The sequence below is a fragment of the Terrapene carolina genome, unplaced genomic scaffold, assembly GCF_002925995.2.
Source record: "Terrapene carolina triunguis isolate 2854851 unplaced genomic scaffold, T_m_triunguis-2.0 Scaffold95, whole genome shotgun sequence".
Classification (NCBI taxonomy): Eukaryota; Metazoa; Chordata; order Testudines; family Emydidae; genus Terrapene; species Terrapene triunguis.
Genome location: NW_020664446.1, coordinates 1,474,456 through 1,496,225, shown reverse-complemented (window position 1 = coordinate 1,496,225; position 21,770 = coordinate 1,474,456). Strand labels below are relative to the sequence as shown.

Sequence of the window (21,770 nt, the reverse complement as noted above, 5' to 3'; positions counted from 1 at the left end):
CTGCAAAGTGGGGGTGCGTGCAGGTCTTCTGGCTTCCCCAGGACCCCGCCGGGGCGGACTCACTGTGGGAAGCGCACGGAGGGGCATATGCTGAATGCTCCCAGGAGAGACCCAGGAGGTGAAGACATATGAGCTTCTTGCCCTGAAGACCGTCTGCTCCGAGGGAGAGGAGGCTCCCCAAAGTCCTGCCTGGCTTTGTGGGGAGCAGTTCCAGAGCATCGCCCGGGGACTCCGTGATACAGGCCATCTTTGGGTAGACGTTTCAGACTTAGGAGCACAGGACCCCTGATTCCAGACCGCCAGCTCCAATGAAGGAGGGCAGCCTGGGCGAAGCATTACAGCTCTCTTGCCTGGTAGAGACTCACTGTATGGGAAGGGAGTGTTGGTTGCAAATGGTCCACAGGCTGTCTGCTTCTCCAGTTTGTCTGAGCTCTTCTCACAACAAGGACATTAATGAGGCCCTGGGTTGGTCTTTTACAGCCCAGAGGAACATTTTAAGTGTGAAGGTTCTTGGCAGAAAAAGAGACTCTAGAATCCAAAATTCTACTAAGAATCAGGAAACGAATTAGAGAAACAGGCACAAAACATCCACTTCAGCTATTTAAGATGATGAAATGGGCAGAAAGCAAAGAATGAGCAGCGTACACATTTAAAAAAAAATAGTTTACATTTTTTAAAAAAAGATTTAAATAAAAAACTCTGATTTTCATCCACCCGGATTAAAAGTGGCGGGGTGCTTATGGAGGTCAGCTGAAGGAACACTCCATCAGCATGTGTGGGGGACCCCTGCCGCTTGCAGGAAACCTTTAAAGACCCCGAATGGGTAGGAGCGTGGCTTCACAGTGCCTCTAGGGATGGTGGCCCTAGCCTCTGTTTGCCAGAGGCTGGGAATGGGTGGCAGGAGATGGATCACTTGAGGATTCCCTGTTCTGTTCATTCCCTCTGGAGCACCTGGCATTGGTCGCTGTTGGAAGACAGGATACTGGGCTAGATGGACCTTTGGTCTGACCCAGTCTGGCCGTTCTGATATGCCTCCTCCCCTCCACCATCCCGCAGGATCAGTGCTGCCCAAGTTACCCCGCCCATGCCCAGCTGCTTGACTTGTCAGAGCTGACAAGACCAGATGAAGGGACTGGCTTGGTAAACAGCTATCCCCCCACCCCGTAGCAAACAAACCCACCCCCAAATCCTCACCGAACAGCAGGAGGTGACCCAGTGAAGCCGAGAATAAGCCACTGAGTGTAGAGCGCTAACAAGCCTTTAATATGGGAACTCCCCGTTAAGGCATGGAGAGGAGACGCCAGACTGACAATCATACACTGCACGTATAAATAAGGACAGAGATTAAAAATGACACCGAATGCCCGGGCTCCGGGGCCGGGCTCGCGAGGCCGCTTCGACAGCAGAGCTACTCCCAGCACAGCCCAGGCTAGGGGTGCTCCGTAGCTACTCCAGCCCGTGCCCATAAGTGACGAGTTGGCACCCAGTGGTTTCTGGCAGCTCCTGTGGGCTCTGCAGCTGGTCTGGCAATGCCCAGAGACACACCACGAGCCCCCTCTGCCCACAGAGCCCACAGGACAGAGGGTGCTGCCAGCGGGGCTCTGATCCCTTGTGTCCTGCACTGAAATCCCCACGGACAAAGTCCCGGTAGAACAAACAGTATTTCTGTGGAATCCAGAAACCCCGCACTGGGGCCAGCGAGAAGTAACCCAGTTAATAGCCAGGCCAGGCTGGGATCTGTCAGGGGCCTGAACTCTGCCCTCCTTCCCTGGGGAGCTAGGAGACGGGCAGTGCCCCTGCGCAAGCACTGAGGCTAGGAGCAGAGGCTGGAGGGAGGCACTAACCGGGCACCTGGCCTGTCCCTCACTGGGTAGTGGCCAACGACCTGGACCGGAGTAGCACCAGGCTCCAGTGAAGGGGCTGCCCCCAGCACAAGGACCACGCTGGCTGTTCAGTGGGTCTCTGGCTCCGTGGAGTGTTTGAATGGGGGGTGGGGGGCGCAGTCAGGAGGGTTGTGCTTTCCCAGGGTCACCATTCAGGGCAGGGGCACGCACACGTCTCTCCTCACAGGCCCTAGCGCCCCATCAGGCTTTCCAGCATCACTGCTAGTCTGGTTCTCTGGGGGAGCTCACCTGCCAGCAGCACCTGCTAGTGCTCGCTCCAGCACCCCACGCACACAATGCTGCTTGCTTGGTGCAATAACCGTTAGCTCATCTGCTGCTAGGCGGAGTTATCCGTCCGCCCAGCTGCGTATTTGGATACAGGCTATTTATAAAAGGGCTCCTGGCGGGGGTCTGTACGGGGCCCATTTACCCCGGCACGGCCTCGCAGCAATACGAGCCCCGGCTCTACGTGCTGGTGGACACTGCACTGGACACACAAGCCGTGTCCTTACTCCCTCTCTGGACTCTCCCTGGCCAGAGCGCTGGTCGAGAAACCCCTTCCTGGGCCTCAGCTGTTCCAAATAACGTCACGGGACAGAGGCAGCCCACGGCAGGGCTGGGGCAGGCCTGGCCCCCCGAGCAATGCCATGCAGTCCCATCTAGCTGAGGCAGAGAGAAGCAGGACAGGGCTCCAGCCCTGGTGGAACTGAGCCAGGCCAGTCGGGATCCCAAAGGGTTACCTGGCAAGTGCCCAGACTGTCCAGAGCCCCAAGGCCATACGTCAGCTGTCTCTGGGAGGGGCGGGCCATGGAGGATGAAGGATCCGATGGAGGAGAGCATGCTGGGACCCCAGTATTCATTGATTAGAAAGGAGGGCAGGCATGGGCCTCATCCTTCCCCAGGACCTCCAAGCCCCCCCACTTCGGTACCGCAGCCAGAGGGTGGGGGGTTTGTGAGCCATGCAGAATGCAGGGCTAATGCTGTTCAGCTGGGAAGGACAGAGACAAACCTCTCCTAGCTGGAAAACGAGGCTAAGCACAAAGACACAGCATGTCCTTGAGCCAGGTAAGGAGAGGCTGCTCCTCTCTGTATGCCAGACAGAGCCCCGTGCGTGGCACCGCTTCGGGGACATTTGAAGGGGAGCTAAAACCCCACTTTTCCTCGTAGCTGCCTGTGAACGTGAAGCAGTTTTGAGTCTTTATGAGTAAAGTGACTCACTGCTCCATTAAAAGGGGGGGGGGGCTGGAGGGGTGGAGTTATTTTAGATTAACACACAAATCCAGTACCTCCAATTGACTCTCTGTTGGCAGGGTTTAGGGATCCAAAGAGGGGACTGGGAGTCCGGCCATACCCACCTCTGCCACTGTGTGGGGTGTCCTGGGCAAGTCACGTGCCCGTTGGGTGGCAGCACCAGGAACAGAACTCTAGCTCAGTCCCCAACCTCCACTAGCAGTGCCTTTCCCACTGGGCCACGCTACTTCTCTGACACTGGACAAACCGGGGTTAGGGACCTGCACGCACAGCTCTGCCCCTTGCCTAGAGCTGGACTCACATCACTGCTCGGGTCTCTGTTCACACCTGATGTCACCACTCCTCAGACATGGAGAATCTGCCATGGATGGAGCTCTACCCCTGCTGACTCTTGAAGATTAGGAGACAATTATAATTGGATTGCAGTGATTATTTGCTCCATCTAGGAGGGCTGAGAAGTGTTTAGCTGGCTCCCCTACTGATTAAATCTTTACTTCACAGTGGTGATCTGGTGTATCTCCATATTCCACAGTGCTCGCAAACAGACATGTGGCCGAGGTATCGGCTTAGCAGAGCACTTCAGCTTAATGAGCCAGACAGCTGCCAGTGACCAGCTGCGACTGGGGCTTATTCTGCGTCTAGGTGATTTCATCCCGTTTCTGCAGCTCTGAGCCGAGATCCAGTCTCCTCCCGCACCTCAGGGGACAGCTTGCTAACTGATTGTGCAGGCAGTCTGAAGTCCCTGCCAGTCTTAAAGGTGTATGTGATCAGCATATTGGTTACAAAACACAGGCTGCAGGCCAGTCTTCGGTACCACTGGCAGAGGGAGGTACGTATCCCAGGGCACTGGGCCTGGCAAACCTACCTCCAGCCATCACTTGGAAAGCTGCCGCCAGCTTCCAGCACCCACCAAGCAACACCCTCGCCCCTGCACAGCTCCCATGTGGACTCTGCCTGGCTGCCATGGCCACCTACTTCTGAACCATGGGAGGTCACACCGCCATGTTAGCCCCAGACAACCTGTCTGCCCCCCTCCAACCCCATTTTACATTCGAGAACTTCTGCCTGGCTCAGCACCTCCTCGACAGAGACTGTGAAAGGCCATTAGCTGTCCCCTACTTGTCCTCCAGAGACCTCGACCATGGAAACAGCCGGGAGGTGACAAGCAATGCTGAATGCGTCAGGCAGCCGGCGGCTGATTAGAAAGGAGACAGACCTTCCAATGCCTCAACAGTCTTGGCAATCAGCCGTGATGGGAGAGGAAGCACAGCAAAGGGAGGTGACAGGTACATGGAAACACAATCCACTCCAGATGCAGTGAAACCTGCCTTCCAGCACGAGACACGGCCCTTGCTTAAACAAGCACTTTAAAGTATCCGTCTATAATTATGTCTGACCTTTAGTTAGAGACCACGCAGTCTGTTCCCAGGGCTGGTTTCACTGTGCGCTTTCTACAGACTATCCTGTAAGTAGCAGGGACTGCGGCTAAGGGGCTCTGTTAACATCAAGATGACGAGAGTTTATTCTGGAATCTGCTTCTTCGCCATTTGACATGAAGATGTCACCCCCCAATTCCCCTCCTCCCGCTGCCATTCCCCACATCCCTGCAGCTGCCCAGGGGCTGACATGGCCAAGCCAGCATGCAGCCTGTCAGGAAGGCAGAAATGACCCCTGGGGTTGGGGATCCCCCCTCATCGATACCCGCAAGGAGAGACCACTGCACAAGAGCTAGTAAGACAGGGTTAGCTGCCGGGACGTGGCTGACCGTTCTGGTTGTTGATGGGAGGCAGGGAGTTAAAAACAAGACAAACGTGTTAAAAGCTCAGAGAGCGAGAACCCGGAGCACTGAACAAAACCAGTGAATACAAAGCTCCTGCCTTCTTCCAATGGGCTCTCCGGCCCTTCCTCAGACCCAGGGTCAGATACCCTGCAGGTGCTTGGTTAGATAGTGGTTTGCCCATATTAACAGAAAGAAGTCAGAGTCCTCACTATGCTCACAGCAGGCCCCATTGCAAGCCAAGCCCCGGTGAGCTGGGTTAGAGGGATCGCTGGAGGCTGAGGCACTCGGTCCTCTCACAGCTTGAGATGCAGCAGGCATTATTCACAGCTTACAAGTCCAGATGTCTGCCGCACACACGGGCTGGTGCCTGGCTGCTCAGACGGACGGCTCCTTGGTGGAAGGCGCAAGGGCCTGCAGATGTTTACGGGAGTCCTGGGCCAGAGGAATTACAGCGGTTAATATGCCCGAAACACGGAGTATAACTGAGCATGAAGGGGTCGTGTTTCTCTCCCCACAAGCCCAGGTCTCGGGGCAGCCCCAGTGGTGGGTCTCTCAGCTATTCAGCGTCTCCTGCGAGCTGGCACACTGTATGAACAATCCCTACAGGGTCAGTAACTGGTCACCCTCCTTTCTCCTCCTCTAGGACCCGCCAAGCCAGCACCCATCTCCTAGCAGGCCTCATCTCTACCACCACCATGCTGCTGCTGCTGTCACTCTGTCCCTCCCTCGGACACCCGCTGCCAGCCCAGCAAGTTTCAGACAGCGTGTTTCCTGACAGCACAGTCCTGGGAAGTGCCTGGCTGGGGCTGACATTCGGTACTGGGAGCTGGGATGAACTCCCTTCCCAGGGGGCTTTTAACCAGGCCCTACAGCAGGCCCAGCACATTCCAAAGCACCACACCGGCTGCTCGCAGGCAGCCTGACAGCTGCACCTAGTCAATATGTTCAATCCTCCCCACTCATGCTGGGTGATGACGTTTGGAAGCCCAGCGTGAGACACCCCCGGCCTGACTTCCAAAGGGGCCAAGCACACACAGCAGGCCACAGCAACCCTCATCTTTAATACAGAGAGAAAGACCCAGGGCACTGCAGCTCCTGGGACGCAATGATCCAGGCACTGAAACCGAGATGCAGCATTGCGTGCTGGGATCGGTCATCCTGCAGGCCTCATGCCCATATTCAAGATGAAGGCAGGCACAGACCACAATTTAGAATGCAATGGGCTGCAGGGGTTTACAGGTACTGGAGTGGTGGGGAGGACAACATGTGTGCAGAATTTCTCACCTCTTTCCTGCCCTCAGACAATTTCAACTTTGCTCGGGTGCCATGACTTGCTGGAGATTCAGGCGGTCTCTGTAACTGGACACAGTTTAAATGGTGAGACAGAGGCAGAAGGGTCAGAGGGAGCAGGGACAGGCTGGGGGATGAACGGACACTCCAAGATCTTCCTTGCAGGCAGACCATGCTAAGTAGATGGTTAGTCTCTTACCCAAGTCCAAATTCACCCTGACTGGCACTGGACATGGTGTTACCGCACAAAGGACAACGATCTCCTGTACAGGGAGCAGATGCCTTTGCCTTTAACTGCTGGTTAGTCTAGATTAACCCACCAAACCGACCTGGGCCTGGCACTGACAGAGTGAGAGGAAAGATGCAGGGCTGGTCTGGAGGCCAATATGAAAATAATCTGAATTCAAATTGGAACGGTGCAGAGAAGGGCTCCTAGGATGATCAGGGGAACGGACAGCGAGCTTCCGAGAGGAGACTGGAAGACGGTGGCTTGTTCAGCCTAGCACAGTGCAGGCTGAGAGGGGATCAGTTACTCTCTATAAATACCCTGGGAGGGAGAAGAGCTGCTGCAGCTAAAGGACACTGCTGGCACCAGAACAAATGGAGCTAAGGCTGGAAATGAGAAGTGGTTTCCAACCCTCACAGGGAAGCAATCTGGAGCAGCCTCCCAGTAGGAGCAGTGGAGCAAACAACCTACTAGTTTGAAGATGGAGCTTGATAAGTCAATGATGGGGACAATCTGACAGGGCTTCCCTGCTTTATCAGGGACTGGACTCCATGGCCAGGAGGTCCTGTGCTCCTAACATGAATCTTCAGCTCAGTCCCTCAGAGAGCGCCATGGCAAAGATCCGGGGGAAGTGGGAGAAGCAGCTTTAGGAGGAGTGAGAGAGCGAGGCTGATATAATGGGATAAACTATGGAGGGCAGAGAAGCCAGGACAGAACTTCCACAGCATGACTGGAGTCAAAGGAGCACCGCCCAGGTGAGAACCAGCACTGAACTCCAGGGCTGTCGCCATTCCAAGCCTTGGGTTGCACAAAGGGCTGTCCCCAGAATGGCATCTTCTGGCCTCGTGTCTGATTGCAGACAGATCATCCACAGGCTCAGACTCCGGTAGAGCACAGCCAACACTCCCCCGGTGAAGCAAAGTCCCACGTACCACCTCCCCCCCAGGCAGCACACGCAGCCCCAGGCACAGCTCTTACCAGGTGAAGGTTCTCTTTGCTGGCTCGCTCTGATTCCGGTGTGGAATCCCTGCTTTTCCTTTCCAAGATCAGTGGGTTCCCCAGCATCCTCCTCTGAGTTAGAAAGAAGAGAGGGTTGTTGGTAAGTGCTGAGAGAGGCCTTAAGGGGGGAAGGGAGCGCTGGGACAGGATGAGGATTCTGGGTTGAAATCACAGCCTCACATGGCCAGCAGCTGGATGTTGGGAAAAGAAGCAAAAGACTCCCCGCAAACAGGACCAACCTGAAACCCGACCCAACAAGGTTTGCTCAAAGAAAGGTGTGGCAGGGCACCTCCTCCCAGCACTTCCCCCTCTGATGGTGGCAGGGCCTGGGGTAAAGCGGCCACACTTGGGACAGTGTTTCTCTTCCCCCCTGGGTTTACTTATCAGGATTTTGGAGATAGGCCTCGGGGCAGGCCCTAGGAGCGCTCCTCCACCAAACAAAGAGAAACCAATTTACAAACACAAACAAACCTTCCCCTGCCCCCTCGCTGGGGGGTGTTGTCCTGTTGTAGGCCCTGGGGTGTCAGTCCTTCCCCTAAACAGGCATTCAGCTCTCCTCTCCCTCTCTCACCAGAGGAGGGGTTTGTAAAGGTCTCCTGCAGCCCTTAATTGGACTCCGGTGTCCTGAACTGACCTGAGGTAACCCCTTCTCAGCTGGTAGGAAAAAGGGTCTTTATCATTCTAGGGCTAACATATCTCTCTGGCAGTCATCAGACTGACTTTGTCACAGAAGGATGAAAGACACTCGCTTCACTTTGCATAGGCACAAACACTGGGCCTGAGACCAGAATGGGCCCATTTAGCCCGATATCCTGTCCCTGACAGTGACTAACACAAGCTGTCCAGAGGAAGGTGTGAAACACCCCGGAGGGAACTGGGGAGTTAAACTTCCCTCGTGGTGGGTCTTTCCCAGCTGTCAAGTGGTGGCTGCCTCATGCCCTGGTGCAGGATGTTTCTATCCTCACAGCGACATTATTGTTACTCTTTCTAACGTACCTGCAGACGTGCTGATTATCTGGAGAAGCAGCTAGTCCCATCTCTTACTAGCTATGATAGCCTGGGGCAGTGAGTTCCCCAACTGGTTACGCATGGTGTAGAAAGGTCTTAGCAGTTTTACATTTAAATTAAAGCTCAGAAACGATAAGAGCAGTAGACCAATGGCACAGCCTGCCTAGGGAGGTCGTAGAAGCTGCTTCGCTGGAGGTTTCCGAAGGAGGCTAGACAGCCATCTCGCTGGGATGGGTTAGACACAACAAATCCTGAATCTCAGCTAGGGGTTAGACTAGCTCAGTGTTTCTCAACGACCAGTCTGTGGACCGGCGCCGGTCCCGGAGATCTCCCTGACACAGGTTGGGAAGGCAGCAAGCCGGTCCCTGGTATCACAAAGGTTGAGAACCACTGGACTAGATGACCCTTGCGGTCCCTTCTAACCCTATGATTTACATGTGTTGTCTCCTGATATCACTGCCCTGCCGTTACGCAGGGTAACTAGAGCACAGGCTGTTTTCTCTGCACCATTCAGTATTTCATATCCCTCTCCTGGCCCCTCTCTCCAGTACACGGTCCCAGGCTTTTCAGTCCCTCCAGAGCTTGTCGCCTGTTCCTGGACCCCTCTAGGCTGTTCTGGAGCCGGGGTGACCTGTTCGCACACGCGTACGCCCCGGGGCTGATGCAGAGGATTGGAACAGTCTCCGTTTTGTTTTCTACCCCTTTCCTCAGGCACCTCAACACTTGGTTTACTCTTCCGACCACTGCACTTGAGCAGGGGGCCTCACTAAGCCGGACCATCCCAACACGCTGCAAAGAGCCAGGCCTGAGAGAAGACTTGGGAGCTCCCCAAAGCATAGGAGAGGGCAGCGGGCAGGGCCAGAGAGGGACTTTGACCAGAGACCCGCAGCAGACAGCGCTCTGACGGGGAGCTGCAGTTACCTTAATGAGGCCGCTGAAGGAGCGGGAGCGGGTGCGCCTCTGGACCGGGGGTGTCGGCGCATCAGGCCCAGGAGTGAGAGTGCCAGGATGCTTATGGAACTAGAGAGAACACGCAGGGCACCATGTTAGGTGTTAAACCAACAACTACGCTATCTTCCAGTCACCCCCCACAGCTACCCGGCTCAGCTCCAGGGCAAAGCACTCCAACCCCCACACATGCTCAGGATCTGTGGGTGGCTTTGTGGGTGAGCCCTGCCTCTGGGAGCCTGCAGCCAGTGGTGTGCTCCCGCGGACTAGCCCCCGCTCCCTGAACACTACCTGCCGGATGAGCTTTTTCTTCTTCGCAGAGTCTGGCATGCTGTGGATGTGGTGGAAGAGCTCCTTCAGCGCCTCCTCCGTGCGCTGCTGCGTCTCCTCCCGGTGGGAAGGATCCAGCCTGCTCCGCTTCTGAGACTTCAGGGGCTGGAGTTCCTTGGACCCAGCAGATGTCAGCAAATCCAGGTCGTCCTGGGAAAGTTCAGAGGGGCACGGTCATGTTCCCATGTCACTCCCTGCCCTAGTGCCAGCCTGCTGCGCTCCACAGGGTGGGCATGCTGGCGATCCCAGGGAGCGACGCGACTCGTTACAAAACCCAAACCAGCCACTGTGTCTGAGGGCCCGCAGGAACAGCTGTGCCAGCTCCCGTGCAAGACTGGTCCCACTCCATTCCCACTGCTGTGCAGCAACGGTCCGAGCTGTGCCAAGCACGGGGGCGGCAGTGAGAAGGTGACTTCCACTGGCTCCTCCCGTCCCCTGGACGCCACAGGGCAGCAGCTCCCCCAGGCTGAGATGGGCTCGGTGCAGCTCTCCCTCCAGTGCATCATTCCACTTCCTTCAGCTAGACGGGAAGGACTGGTTTACTGGAGAGCGAGAGGAGAAATTCTCTTTCCCCATCTAGTGGAAGGTCTGATCTCCAAGCCCCCCTTGCTGCAGCAGCTTGTGCAGCTCCCGGACCAAGAATGGCCTGAGCCCAGTGGTTAATGTGAACGGCTCAGGTTGGTTTGAACGCAGCAGCCCAGTGAAGAAGTATCTAGTCACTACACATACTGTGCCTGGGGACAGAGAATAGGCCTGGTGTTCGATCTGGGGGCTGCCATGGTGTCTATGCTCCAGCTCCTCCCTCCAGTGCCATCACCCGGGTGATCCTGAGTCATGGTCCCATGGCAGCTCCCCCTCCCGTCTCTGGGCAGAGCCTGTTCTTGGCACTGTTTCAGTTTTCAGCTTCTCTCACTTGTAAAACCCTCTGCACAGCACCAGAGTGACACTTTCCTCCCAGCACCTGCCCCTTCCCCGTGGGCAGCCACTCATCTGCTGTCCTCACCTTTGAAGCGTGCACTCTGGACCCCAGGTAGTGCAGCCTGGCACATTCTCGAACGTATGCCGGAGCCTGGGCAGGAAGAGAAGGCAGGCAGTGAGCACAGACGAGAGCTGGCATTTCCCATGGGCCCTGCACCACACTGCACACCCCACCAGCCCCTCTGCACTCAAGGAGCCAGTGGCTTCACTAGCGCTTTTCTCTGTCCATGCAGTGACAGTGATTGTGGTACAATGCGCTTCTGCTGAGACACAAAACCAACCCCAGTGGAACAGAGAGAGTACGGCCAGCCCAACGTACCCTGAAAAGGGTCTCAAGTGCTTTCTCCATTTGCAAACAATTCCCCCAGCCGTGGGCACCCCGAGCCGGAGCCTGACTAAGAGAGGAGGAAATGCTCACCTAGAGATGGTGGGGCCTTGCAGAGAGAAAATGGGCATGCTGAGAACTGTTTTCCTGAAAACGGCAGCTCCAGGCCTTGGAGACCCTTAGCGTGACTGGCAAGTGTGCTGCATGGCCAAGACACAGGCTACCCTGCAAATGAACTCTATCCTCCCCGAGAGAACCTGGACTGGGGCAGAGAGCCCCTCAGCAATGTCCCACTAACCCACCCTGCACCTGGAGCGTGCAGTGCTGGGCCTCTCCTCCGCTCACAGCCTACCAGCTCAGCCCCACCCCAGCCCTGGGAGAGGCTTCGCCATGTGCATGAATATCTATGAGACCAAGGGCATCCCACCTGCATACAGATTCAACTCCTACCAGCACTCACCACGGGAGAGCCCCAGGAGATGTTCTCCTGTACACAGGGACCCTAAGATCCCCAGAAACGGCCTTTGTGAACGTCCCCTATGAAACAATCGTGCTTCAGAGCCTGCCAAAGCCAGTGCCTGAACTGGCCTGCAGAGGGTGCTGTCAACCAGCAAAGGAGGAAGAGGCCAAGTTCGGGCATCGCAGACCTGTGCACTTCGCTTCTGCTGGGTCACTGGCTTGGCACTTCTCAGCTACCCCCTCTCAGGAGAGCACAGGCAGCGTCACCAGCCAGCCACAGCACCCTGCGAGCCCCTCCAGGAAGGGCATGTGGAAGCGACAGGGAGAGCAGGGGTAGAGGCCCCTGTGGGGCGCACTGACCTTGAAGAGTTTCTGCGAGTGTTTGATCATGAAGGCCACGCCGTCATTCAGCTTTGTGATATTCTCCTGCAGGTCGTTTGCTGTCACCTGGCGAGGGGACGAAGGCCAAGCATGAGCATTAGAAGGGGAGGGGGCAGGATGTGCTGCCAGACTCCCCGGGGAAGTTCCTGTCCCTCTGCTCAGGCCTCTATTGCACTGGACACACAGCATGCCCATAGGCAGACTGCACAAGATCCAAAGCCTGCGCCAGGACAGCCTAAGCTCTCAGGCACCTACACTTCAGAGCAGATGTTTAGCAGCAGGCACAGGTGGCCCTGCAGAGAAAGGGCTGTGGTGCATCCCCCAGGCCACGTGCATCGCTCACAAGGCAATTCTTAGATACAGCAGGAGTCTGGTGACTTTTCAGACGTATTGAAAAAGAGGAAGCAATATACACGGCTGTCACTCATACGGCAGGCAGTGGCCATGGCACCAGCGTCCCCCAACACAGCTCTGCCAAGGCCCCTGAATCTTGACTGTCAGCCCCACCCACTCTCCCACTCCTGTGTCCCCCACACAGCCTGGCCAGCACCCTCCCGTCCTGGCCCACGGCCCCATCTATTGTTGTAATCCAGAGTCCCTCCCAGCTCCACTGTTCTGCCCTGCAGTATAACCCAGCTGCTGCTAAGCGTTGCTTACGTTTCTGGGCCACAGGATGTGGGGTGCAAACATGAGAGCCAGGTTGTGGGCAGACATCTTGTTCTTGTCCTGTTTCTTGGCCGTTTGGTAGAGCAGGTCCAGCAACAGCTTGAGCAGGTTGCGACTGGGCGGGGGGAGGATCAGGAAGAGCAGCTGCAGGGCTTCGATCTGCCGCTCCTTATCCGGCGTGCTGGTCTTGTTCCCCTTGTCATCAAACTGCATCAGGCCTGCAAGCCCGGGCGCAGGAGCTGAAGCCACTTGGAGCCCCACAGGTCTCCGTAACCAGGAAGCTAGGTCCACACTCGCCAGTTACCCAACCCTCCCCCCCATACATTGTACTTCTCCAGACATGCCTACCCTGGCTCCATCACCCCCGGGAACCCTCCACATCCCCCAGATGGGTATGGTTAACTCCTGCCGCCGGGGCTGAAACATACACAAGAAAAACATCCTCGGGGTCATTCCCTCCCCTGTCCCAAGCCCCAGGTGCTGAAAGAGACGAACATCCCAGGGTGTGGCCAGTTGACATAAGCTGCCCTGGAGGAGGCTCGCTCAGCTCCCATCCCTAGTGTCTATCACTGCCCCCTTGCCTACTCACCTGCAATTTTGAGGTGGGCTTGGAAGTGCTTGTGTGTCAGCAGGGGCTCTGGTAATTCACCCAGGAACATCTTCAGCAGAGAGGCCACATCGTTGGGGTGAAACTCCCCCGATTCCAGGTCAATATCCACCCCGCTGTTCAGGGCATCCTTCAGGATCTGCTGCCGGAGACTGTTCCCCGGCACGCGAAACAAGCCCTCCATTCGCAGATCTGCTCGGCAGGGAGTAGGAGAGAGATCACTCATCGTGAGGAGGGGGCTCCCGACCTTTGACACAAGGAGCCCTCTCCCAATTTCCCTTCTAGCCACCTGGATGGGATCCCATAGAGAAAACCTTACTCAGTGGGCTATATACAACCCCAAGGCCCCAGGATGTGCCCTACGGCTCTGGCAGAAGGAATGCTTGCAAAATCAGAGAGGTGAGAGAAGGGCTAGGAGCTGCCACAGGTGACTCTGGGTCACAGCACCAGCCCACAATCCAAGCAAAACACTCAAGTTTGGAGCCCAGTGTTCTGCCCTGTGCTACAAAGCAACCCCAGAGGCCCCAGCAGGATGCACCCTGGGAATGACAAGCTGGCAAGAGAGCTGAGAGTCACTTACGCTTGTGCAGGTATTCGATGAGCTGCGAGACCTGGGCGATGCCCTCCTCGGTCAGCGGGGAGCCAAACACCACCCCTTTATCTGGGGAACAAAGCGATCCAGTCAGCACACATGGGACAGGAGCAACTCAGGCATGGCACCTCGGGGTGCAGGAGCCACAGAGCTTAGCAGGCATTTTCCTACTGTGAGACCAGGATTTCCAGCAGGGGGTTCTGTTGCTGGGAAATTAGTGGCCAAGAGAGTTGGGGTAAAGGTCAGAGGAGAACCCCACTGCTCTGACATCACAAGTACCCCCAACCAATGGCTATGCTCCAAGGGGCTTTCATCAATTTGCTGTTTATATCAATGCAACTGCAGATTAATTCTCACCAATGTTCTAAATACAACGTATTACTGAGTCCCCATAAGGAAAGCCATGTCAGACCAGGGACACTTCCACCTTACAGGATGTGCTAGCTACAGCCCAGACCCACTGGGAGCAGGCTCCCTAGTGGAGCGGGAAAGTTAAACAAGACACAGCTTCCCCTCCAATTCCACGGGGAGCTTTAATGCAGGTAAGCAGGGGACTAGATTAGGCCCAACTGTGGCTTGTTTAACTCGACACGGTGAACTCATTAACTCTTTGGGACTCAGTTACAATGCAGCAGTCCCACAGTATGTTTTGCCGTGTGGCTAGGACCAAGGCGTTTTCACGGTTCCCCCAGGCAGTGCCCCTGTGCTAGAGCCCAAGGCTGTAACAGGCAGGGGGCACTGCTAAAGCACAGCCGCTCCTGATGGTGTCGCGGACTCTCATTTTGTAAGCAACACCCCCCCGGGGGCTGATTGGACAGTGCAGAGGAGAATGCTGCTGGGTGCCTGGGGAGAGTGAGGCTGGTGCACGTGCAGGGGGCAGTCGTGAGAGGTGGGGGGCAGGGAACAAACACTGAAGGTGAGCGGAGCTGTGGCCTGACTGGAGAACTCCCATTGCCGGCATTCTATAAGCTCCATTTCAGGGTGGCCAAAAGAAAACCAATCCTGGCCTCCTGCGTGTGTAAACAGAAGTGAAAAGTGCCAAAAGGCAGACAAGGACATCACCAGGAGAAGTGGGGAGCTCGGAGGTAGGTCCATAAGGAGGGGTGGCGTCTCCACAGCGAGGCTCTCATCTCACTCACTTGGGGCCACCAGCCAAAATGCAGGTGTAAGATGCCAGCCTGAATACCCAAGCCTCGCTCAGCAAGTCAGGAAAAGCGATGCGCACAGGCTGAACAGGGAGACGCCTGGATGGAAGGAAAGTCTTAGATGAGAAGCAAATTCAAGTGAAACACTCTTGCTTAACCAATACAGAAAATTGTTCCTATCTGAAGAGAGACTTTCCAGTGCGGGACAGTGTCAACAACAGACAGGACAGAAATCTGCCTAGAATTCCAAACAAAGGGAGAGCTGCTGGTGAATAACCTTGTTCATCAGAGAAATACATCTACAGATAACAAGAATGCTCTGTTCTCCGAGGGCTTGATCCAACTCCCATTGGCTATCGCAGCAACTGGATCAGGTCCTTGGTGAACAAGGACAGTCTAATAGATCAAAGGGAATTGATCACAGAACTAAAAGTTAGTGGTTGCTTAGGTGCAAGTGATCGTGACTTGATCACATTTATAATGTGCAAACAAAAAAGTCCTAACCAGCAAAATAAAAATTAAGGGTTTTTTTTTTTTTTTTATACATACACATACACACACACACACACGGTGCTTTAAAAGGGACAATTTCACAAAGCTGAAGACAATTGAGCCAAATCAACTGGGAGAAAAAAATTAAATAAAAGAATGTGACTACCTGGGCACTCGAAGAACATTTTATTACATGTTCAAAAAGCAACCACTGATAAAGAGGCTACATTAGTTAAACAAATGAACAATTTGAGTTAAAGGGGAAGTGAAAGCAAGTATAAATTTTTTTAAAAACAATATATAAACAAATGGAAAAAAGGAGAGGTTCATAGTAATGAATATAAATTGGAAGCTAGGAAAGGTAGAAAATTGAAAAGGGAATCAAAAAGACACAAGAAGAAACCTACGGCCAGCAGAGTTCAGAATGATAAGGAGGACTTTTAAAAGTATATTAGGAGCAAAAGAAATCCTAACAATGGTATTGAATAATGAAAGAATGGCACAAGCATTCAATAAATATTTCTGTTCTGTTTTTGGGAAAAAGCCAGATGATATATTCATAAATGATGATGATGATGATTGATGAAATACTTTCCATTCCAACAGTAACTAAGAAGGATTTTAAAAGGCAGCTACTAAAGTTTGATATTTGTAAAAAAGCAGGTTCAGATCAAGAGTTTTAAAAGAGCTGGCCAAGGAGCACTCTGGACTGCTAATGCTGATTTTTAATAAGTCTTGAAACACTGGGCAAGTCTCATGAGACATCTAAGTACTAGGCTGAGGTCCCAAGTTGCAGTAGGGATCCTTAACTTGAGTGTAGAGGTTCTCCAAACCCTTAATAAACCTTGAAGACATAGGGTTAGCAAATATAGAAAACTCGAGAGGATGAAAAGCTGATACTGTAGCCAAGTGAACCTTAAATCGAGCTAATTGATAACCCTGGTTTCTTTAGGTCTAACAGGTAAGTCCAGGATAGCTGAAAGTGATGAAGATTCAGACATGAGCCAGTGGTGTTGACACCAATGACTGAATCTGTTCCACTTCTGCAGGTAAATAATTCAGTTTTACTTCCTTCTACTGTTGAGTAACACTTGTACTTTCACAGAGCAGGTAGATTCTAACCCCACGAACCATCGAGGAACCATGCCCTGATGCGAAGTAAATGATCTGGATCTTGGAAGAGCTGAGGAATGATCAGAAGCTTGATCATCGGGTGGACACATAGGTGAAGCAGGTCAGGATGCCAACCTTGTCTCGGCCAGGTTGGTACTATAAGGATAACCCTGACTTTGTTGTGTCTGATCTTGTATGTCACTCAATACTAGCAGTGTTAGAGGAAATGCACAAAATAGTCCCTTCATCCAAAATAGGAGAAAGGCGTCTCCCAGAGAGTGACGGCCTAGACCTCCTCTTGAGCACAACTGATGACATTTCTTGTCCTGGAGTTAGAGCAGAGGTTCATTTTTGGAAATCCCCAATTTTGGAATATACCATGGAGAATTTGAGAGTCCAGCTCCCATTCATAATCCTGGGAGAAGCGCCTGCTGAGAGTATCGGCTGTGGGGCCCTGAACACCAGGGAGGTAGATGGCTGAAATTTGGATCTGATGGACTATACACCAGATTCACAACATTATTGCTTTGGTGCATCTTGTTTCTTCTTGTTTGCTGATACAGAACATGCAGGCCATATTGTCAGTCAGGAGCCTGATAGATTTGCCCCTGATGAGGGGTAAGAAATGAAGGCAAATTCACAGCTGTGAATCCCAAGCAGAGATAAATGCCTCCCTTCAGCCCTGAGTTAGGAACCTAATTACCTTGTCAGGATGGGACTGAGGCTTCACCCGTCTCCTTGGCATTCCCTACTGGCTAGGGTAGGCTGAGGTCCTCAGCTTGCTGGCGTCTGAGAATCCCATTCTTAGGCACTTAAATCTCCCCATGCATTGTATAAGTGCAAAGTAATGCACACTGAAAAACATAATCCCAACTCTACATGCAAAATGATGGGGTCTAAGTCAGCTGTTACCATTCAAGAAAGATCTTGGTGTCATTGTGGATAGTTCTCTGAAAACATCTGCTCAGTGTGCAGTTTCAGTCCAAAAAAACTTAACAGAATGTTAGAAACCATTAGGAAAGGGATAAATAATAAAACAGAAAATATCACAATGCCACTGTATAAATCCCTGGTATGCCCACACCTTGAATACTGCAGTTCTGGTCACCTATCTCAAAAAAGACATTAGAGCTGGAAAAGGTAGATTAGGGGATGGAACAGCTGCCATCTGAGAGATTAAAAAGGCTGCGACCGTTCAGCTTGGAAAAGAGACGACTAAGGGTGTTGATATGGTAGAGGTCTATAAAATCATGAATGGTGTGGAGAAAGCTACTAAAGAAGTGTTACTGTCCTATTTATATAATTCAAGAATTAGGGGTCACCTAACTAATGAAATTAATAGGCAGCAGGTTTAAAATAAACACAAGGAAGTATTTCTTCACACCACACACAGTCAACCTGTGGAATTTGTTGCCAGAGGATGTTGGGAAGGTCAAAAATATAACTGGGCTCAAAAAGAATTAGATACGTTCATGGAGGACAGGTCCATCAACGGCTATTAGCCAAAATGGTCAGGGAGGCAACCCTATGCATCAGGTGTCCCTAAACCTCCAACTGCCAGAAGCTGGGACTGGACAACAGGGGATGGATCATTTGAAATTTCCCTGTTCTGTTCATTCCCTCTGAAGCACCTGGCACTGGCCACTGCCAGAAGACAGGATACTGGGCTAGATGGACCATTGGTCTGACCCAGTATGGCCTTTCTTATGGTCTTATTGTATAAGGAGCCTGGGCACCTAACTCAGAACTGAGTTTTCCCAGAGCGGTGCTTGCTAGTGTCGGGAAAGGCTAGATATCTTAACATGAAGAGACTTCTCCTCTAGCCTAGAGTTGCAGCTCTGAAACACCTGCCAACACAGCTGTAATATGGATGTGATGCATAGCTGTGAAAACACTTCTAGATTGTATCAAGAGAGGTCAAGCTCTCTGGGCTATTCTTAATGGAACCTGGGCTGGTGGAGACATCAGTTCTGAAAGCCATTAAAAAAACCGGTTACCTACCTTTCGTAACGGTTGTTCCTCGAAATATGTTGCTCATGTCCATTCCAGTTAGGTGTGCACGCACCGCGTGCCTGGCAGCCGGAAGGTTTTTCCCCTAGCAGTACCCGTCGGTCAGTCCAAGCCCCCCCTGGAGTCATGCCTCCATGACGCCAAATATAGGGCCCTGCCAACCCGACACCACCTCAGTTCCTTCTTGGCAGTTTGCTCTGACAGAGGGGTAGGTGGGTGGGTATTGGAAAAGTAGCTAACCGTTTTTTCTTCTTTGAGTGATTGCTCATGGTAATTCCAATTAGGTGATTACCAAGCCTAAATTTGGGAGGCGGGGTCAGAGCTCAAAGGTTTGCTGACTGTAGCACCGCTCTGCCAAAGGCTGCATTATTTCTAGCCTGCTGGGTAATGGCGTAATGTGAGGTGAACGTGTGGATTGAGGACCAGGTCGCAGCTCTGCAGATTTCCTGGGTCGGAACCTGGGCCAGGAATGCCCTCATGGAGTGCGCTGTAAACAGAGAGGCAGGTATCGTCGCCCGATTGTAACATGCCCAGATACAGGACGTGATCCATGGTGAAATTCTGTGGGAGGAGACTAGAAGCCCTTTCATTCCATCTGCTACTGCGACAAACAGCTGAATGGACTTCCAGAATGGTTTCATCCGTTTGATATAGAAGACTAACGACCGGCAAACGTCCAATGAGTGAAGTTTTTGCTCCACGCTGCTTGCGTACGGCTTAGGGTAGAAAACGAAGATATCCTGGTTACCATGAAACTGGGAGACAACCTGTCACGTTATTGATTTGAACTGGGACCATATAGAACATGGTTGCAACCAAAGTCCTGTAGTGGCACCAAATCTAGTATAAAGGGGGTCAAAGGAGGTGTCTAAGACAAGGTGATGGTTTGCTGGTTATAATTATGCTGTCTATATGTGTGTATCAATTTTGTAGTTGAAGTTATGAATATTGGCTCTATACTGTCTGTATTTCAAACTTATGCTATGCTTCTGGGAAACATCCCAGACAAGTTGGTGTTAGCTCTGCCTAGCCTGCTTGATGGCCCATTAAGGACCATCAGTTATACAATTGACCCATTGAGAGAAGGCAAATACGCCTTGCAACTCAGCAAAGTATGCAGGAACTGGCCCATGTGACTACAGACCCCATTTTGCTGTAATTTTCCACAGTAAGGACAAAGAGGTTTTCTTACACCTGGAAAAGACTATAAAAAGGCTGATGCCTCTCCTCCATCTTGTCTTCAATCCTGCTTCATACCTCTGGAGGGACTTTGCTACAAACTGAAGCTGTGAACAAAGGACTGAATGACCCATCCCAGCTGGGGATGTATTCCAGAGACTTGATTTGAACCTGCAGTTTATTCTATCACTGCTACAAGCCTGAACCAAGAACTTTGCCATTACTGTATGTAATTGATTCCTTTTAACCAAGTTTAGCTCTAATCTCTATCTTTTTCCTTTTATGAATAAACCTTTAGATTTTAGATTCTAAAGGATTGGCAACAGCGTGATTTGTGGGTAAGATCTGATTTGTATATTGACCTGGGTCTGGGGCTTGATCCTTTGGGATCAGGAGAACCTTTTTTCTTTTAATGGGGTATTGGTTTTCATAACCATTTGTCCCCATAACGAGTGGCACTGGCGGTGATACTGGGAAACTGGAGTGTCTAAGGGAATTGCTTGTGTGATTTGTGGTTAGCCAGTGGGGTGAGACCAAAGTCCTCTTTGTCTGGCTGGTTTGGTTTGGCTTAGAGGTGGAAAACCCCCAGGCTAGGGCTGTAACTGCCCTGTTTTAAGCGATATGTCCTGAATTGGCACTCTCAGTTGGGTCCTGCCAGAACCGCATCGTTACACAACCTTAGGAAGAAAAGCCGGATGTGATCTAGGTTGAACCTTGTCCTTATTGTTGTGAAATGAGAGCTCCGCTTGGGACCAGATACCCTGAGTCCTGCAGTCTCCCAGGTGCGCGCCCCAACCCAACACTGACGTGTCTGTCACCAGCGAAAGGGATGGCTGTGGTCTGGCAAATGGGACACCCGCACACACCGCCTGCGGGTCGAGCCACCGTAGGAGGGACTCGAGGACCGGTCGAGGTAAAGTGACGATTTTGTCTAGACCGTCCCGAATAGGCTGAAGAGGTCAGAGTCTCAGTCTGGCGTGCTATACTACATAGGTACAAGCAGCTAAGTGGCCCAGAAGCTTTAGGCAATTCCTTGCTGTGATGGTAGGGAACTGCCTGAGACTTCGTATGATGTCACACAGGGACCAGAAACGCGACTCCAGGAGGTACACCCTCGCCTGTGTAGAATCCAGTACTGCCCCTATGAACTCTGTCCACTGAACGGGGGATAGGGTTGACTTCTGTACATTCAGTAGAAGGCCCAGGTTGTCAAAAGTAGCCCTTATGAAGCTCAATTGCACCTCCACTCGCGCCCTGGAGCCGCCCTTGATTAGCCAGTCGTCGAGGTACAGGAACACCTGCACCTTATGCTAGCGTAAGAACGCAGCCACAACTGCCATGCACTTAGTAAACATTCAAGGAGCTGCTGACAGGCCGAATGGAAGGACTGTGAACTGATAATGATTGTGGTTCACCACGAACCTGAAGTACCTCCAGTGGGACGGCGTTATTGAGATCTGAAAGTAAGCATCCTTCAAGTCAAGGGCAGCGTACCAGTCCCCCGGATCCAAGGGATAATGGAAGCTAAAGAGCCCATGCAGTTCAGTTTCTTTATGAACCTGTTGAGCTCTCGCAGGCTTAGGATGGGCCTGAGGCCACATTTGGCTTTCGGTATTAGGAAATACTGGGAATAGAAGCCCCTGCCCTTCAGCTCCTGAGGAACCAATTCCACTGTCCCCAGCGTTAGGAGCATATGCACCTCCTGGGTGAGGAGTTGCTCGTGAGAAGGGTCATAGAATCATAGAATATCAGGGTTGGAAGGGACCTCAGGAGGTCATCTAGTCCAACCCCCTGCTCAAAGCAGGACCAATTCCCAACTAAATCATCCCAGCCAGGGCTTTGTCAATCCTGACCTTAAAAACTTCTAAGGAAGGAGATTCCACCACCTCCCTAGGTAACCCATTCCAGTGCTTCACCACCCTCCTAGTGAAAAAGTTTTTCCTAATATCCAACCTAAACCTCCCCAACTGCAACTTGAGACCATTACTCCTTGGTTCTGTCATCAGGTACCACTGAGAACAGTCTAGATCCATCCTCTTTGGAACCCCCTTTCAGGTAGTTGAAAGCAGCGATCAAATCCCCCCTCATTCTTCTCTTCTGCAGACTAA

The 21,770-nt window shown here is 52.6% G+C and overlaps 1 protein-coding gene across 1 annotated transcript in view; it reads right to left on the bottom strand.

Annotated features, from left to right (window-relative positions):
* Positions 1-1,035: 1,035 nt before the first annotated feature.
* Positions 1,036-21,770, bottom strand: part of ARHGAP19 (Rho GTPase activating protein 19) — a 31,645-nt gene continuing 10,910 nt past the window's right edge. Inside the window, exons 3-12 of the mRNA XM_029911357.1 lie at positions 13,712-13,792; positions 13,114-13,323; positions 12,516-12,742; positions 11,838-11,924; positions 10,719-10,784; positions 9,677-9,865; positions 9,359-9,457; positions 7,409-7,501; positions 6,199-6,273; positions 1,036-5,346 (exon numbers count right to left, since the gene is read on the bottom strand). Coding sequence (XP_029767217.1) covers positions 5,290-5,346; positions 6,199-6,273; positions 7,409-7,501; positions 9,359-9,457; positions 9,677-9,865; positions 10,719-10,784; positions 11,838-11,924; positions 12,516-12,742; positions 13,114-13,323; positions 13,712-13,792 — 1,184 coding nt within the window. The 3' untranslated portion in view covers positions 1,036-5,289. The remainder of the gene's footprint in view (positions 5,347-6,198; positions 6,274-7,408; positions 7,502-9,358; positions 9,458-9,676; positions 9,866-10,718; positions 10,785-11,837; positions 11,925-12,515; positions 12,743-13,113; positions 13,324-13,711; positions 13,793-21,770) is intronic.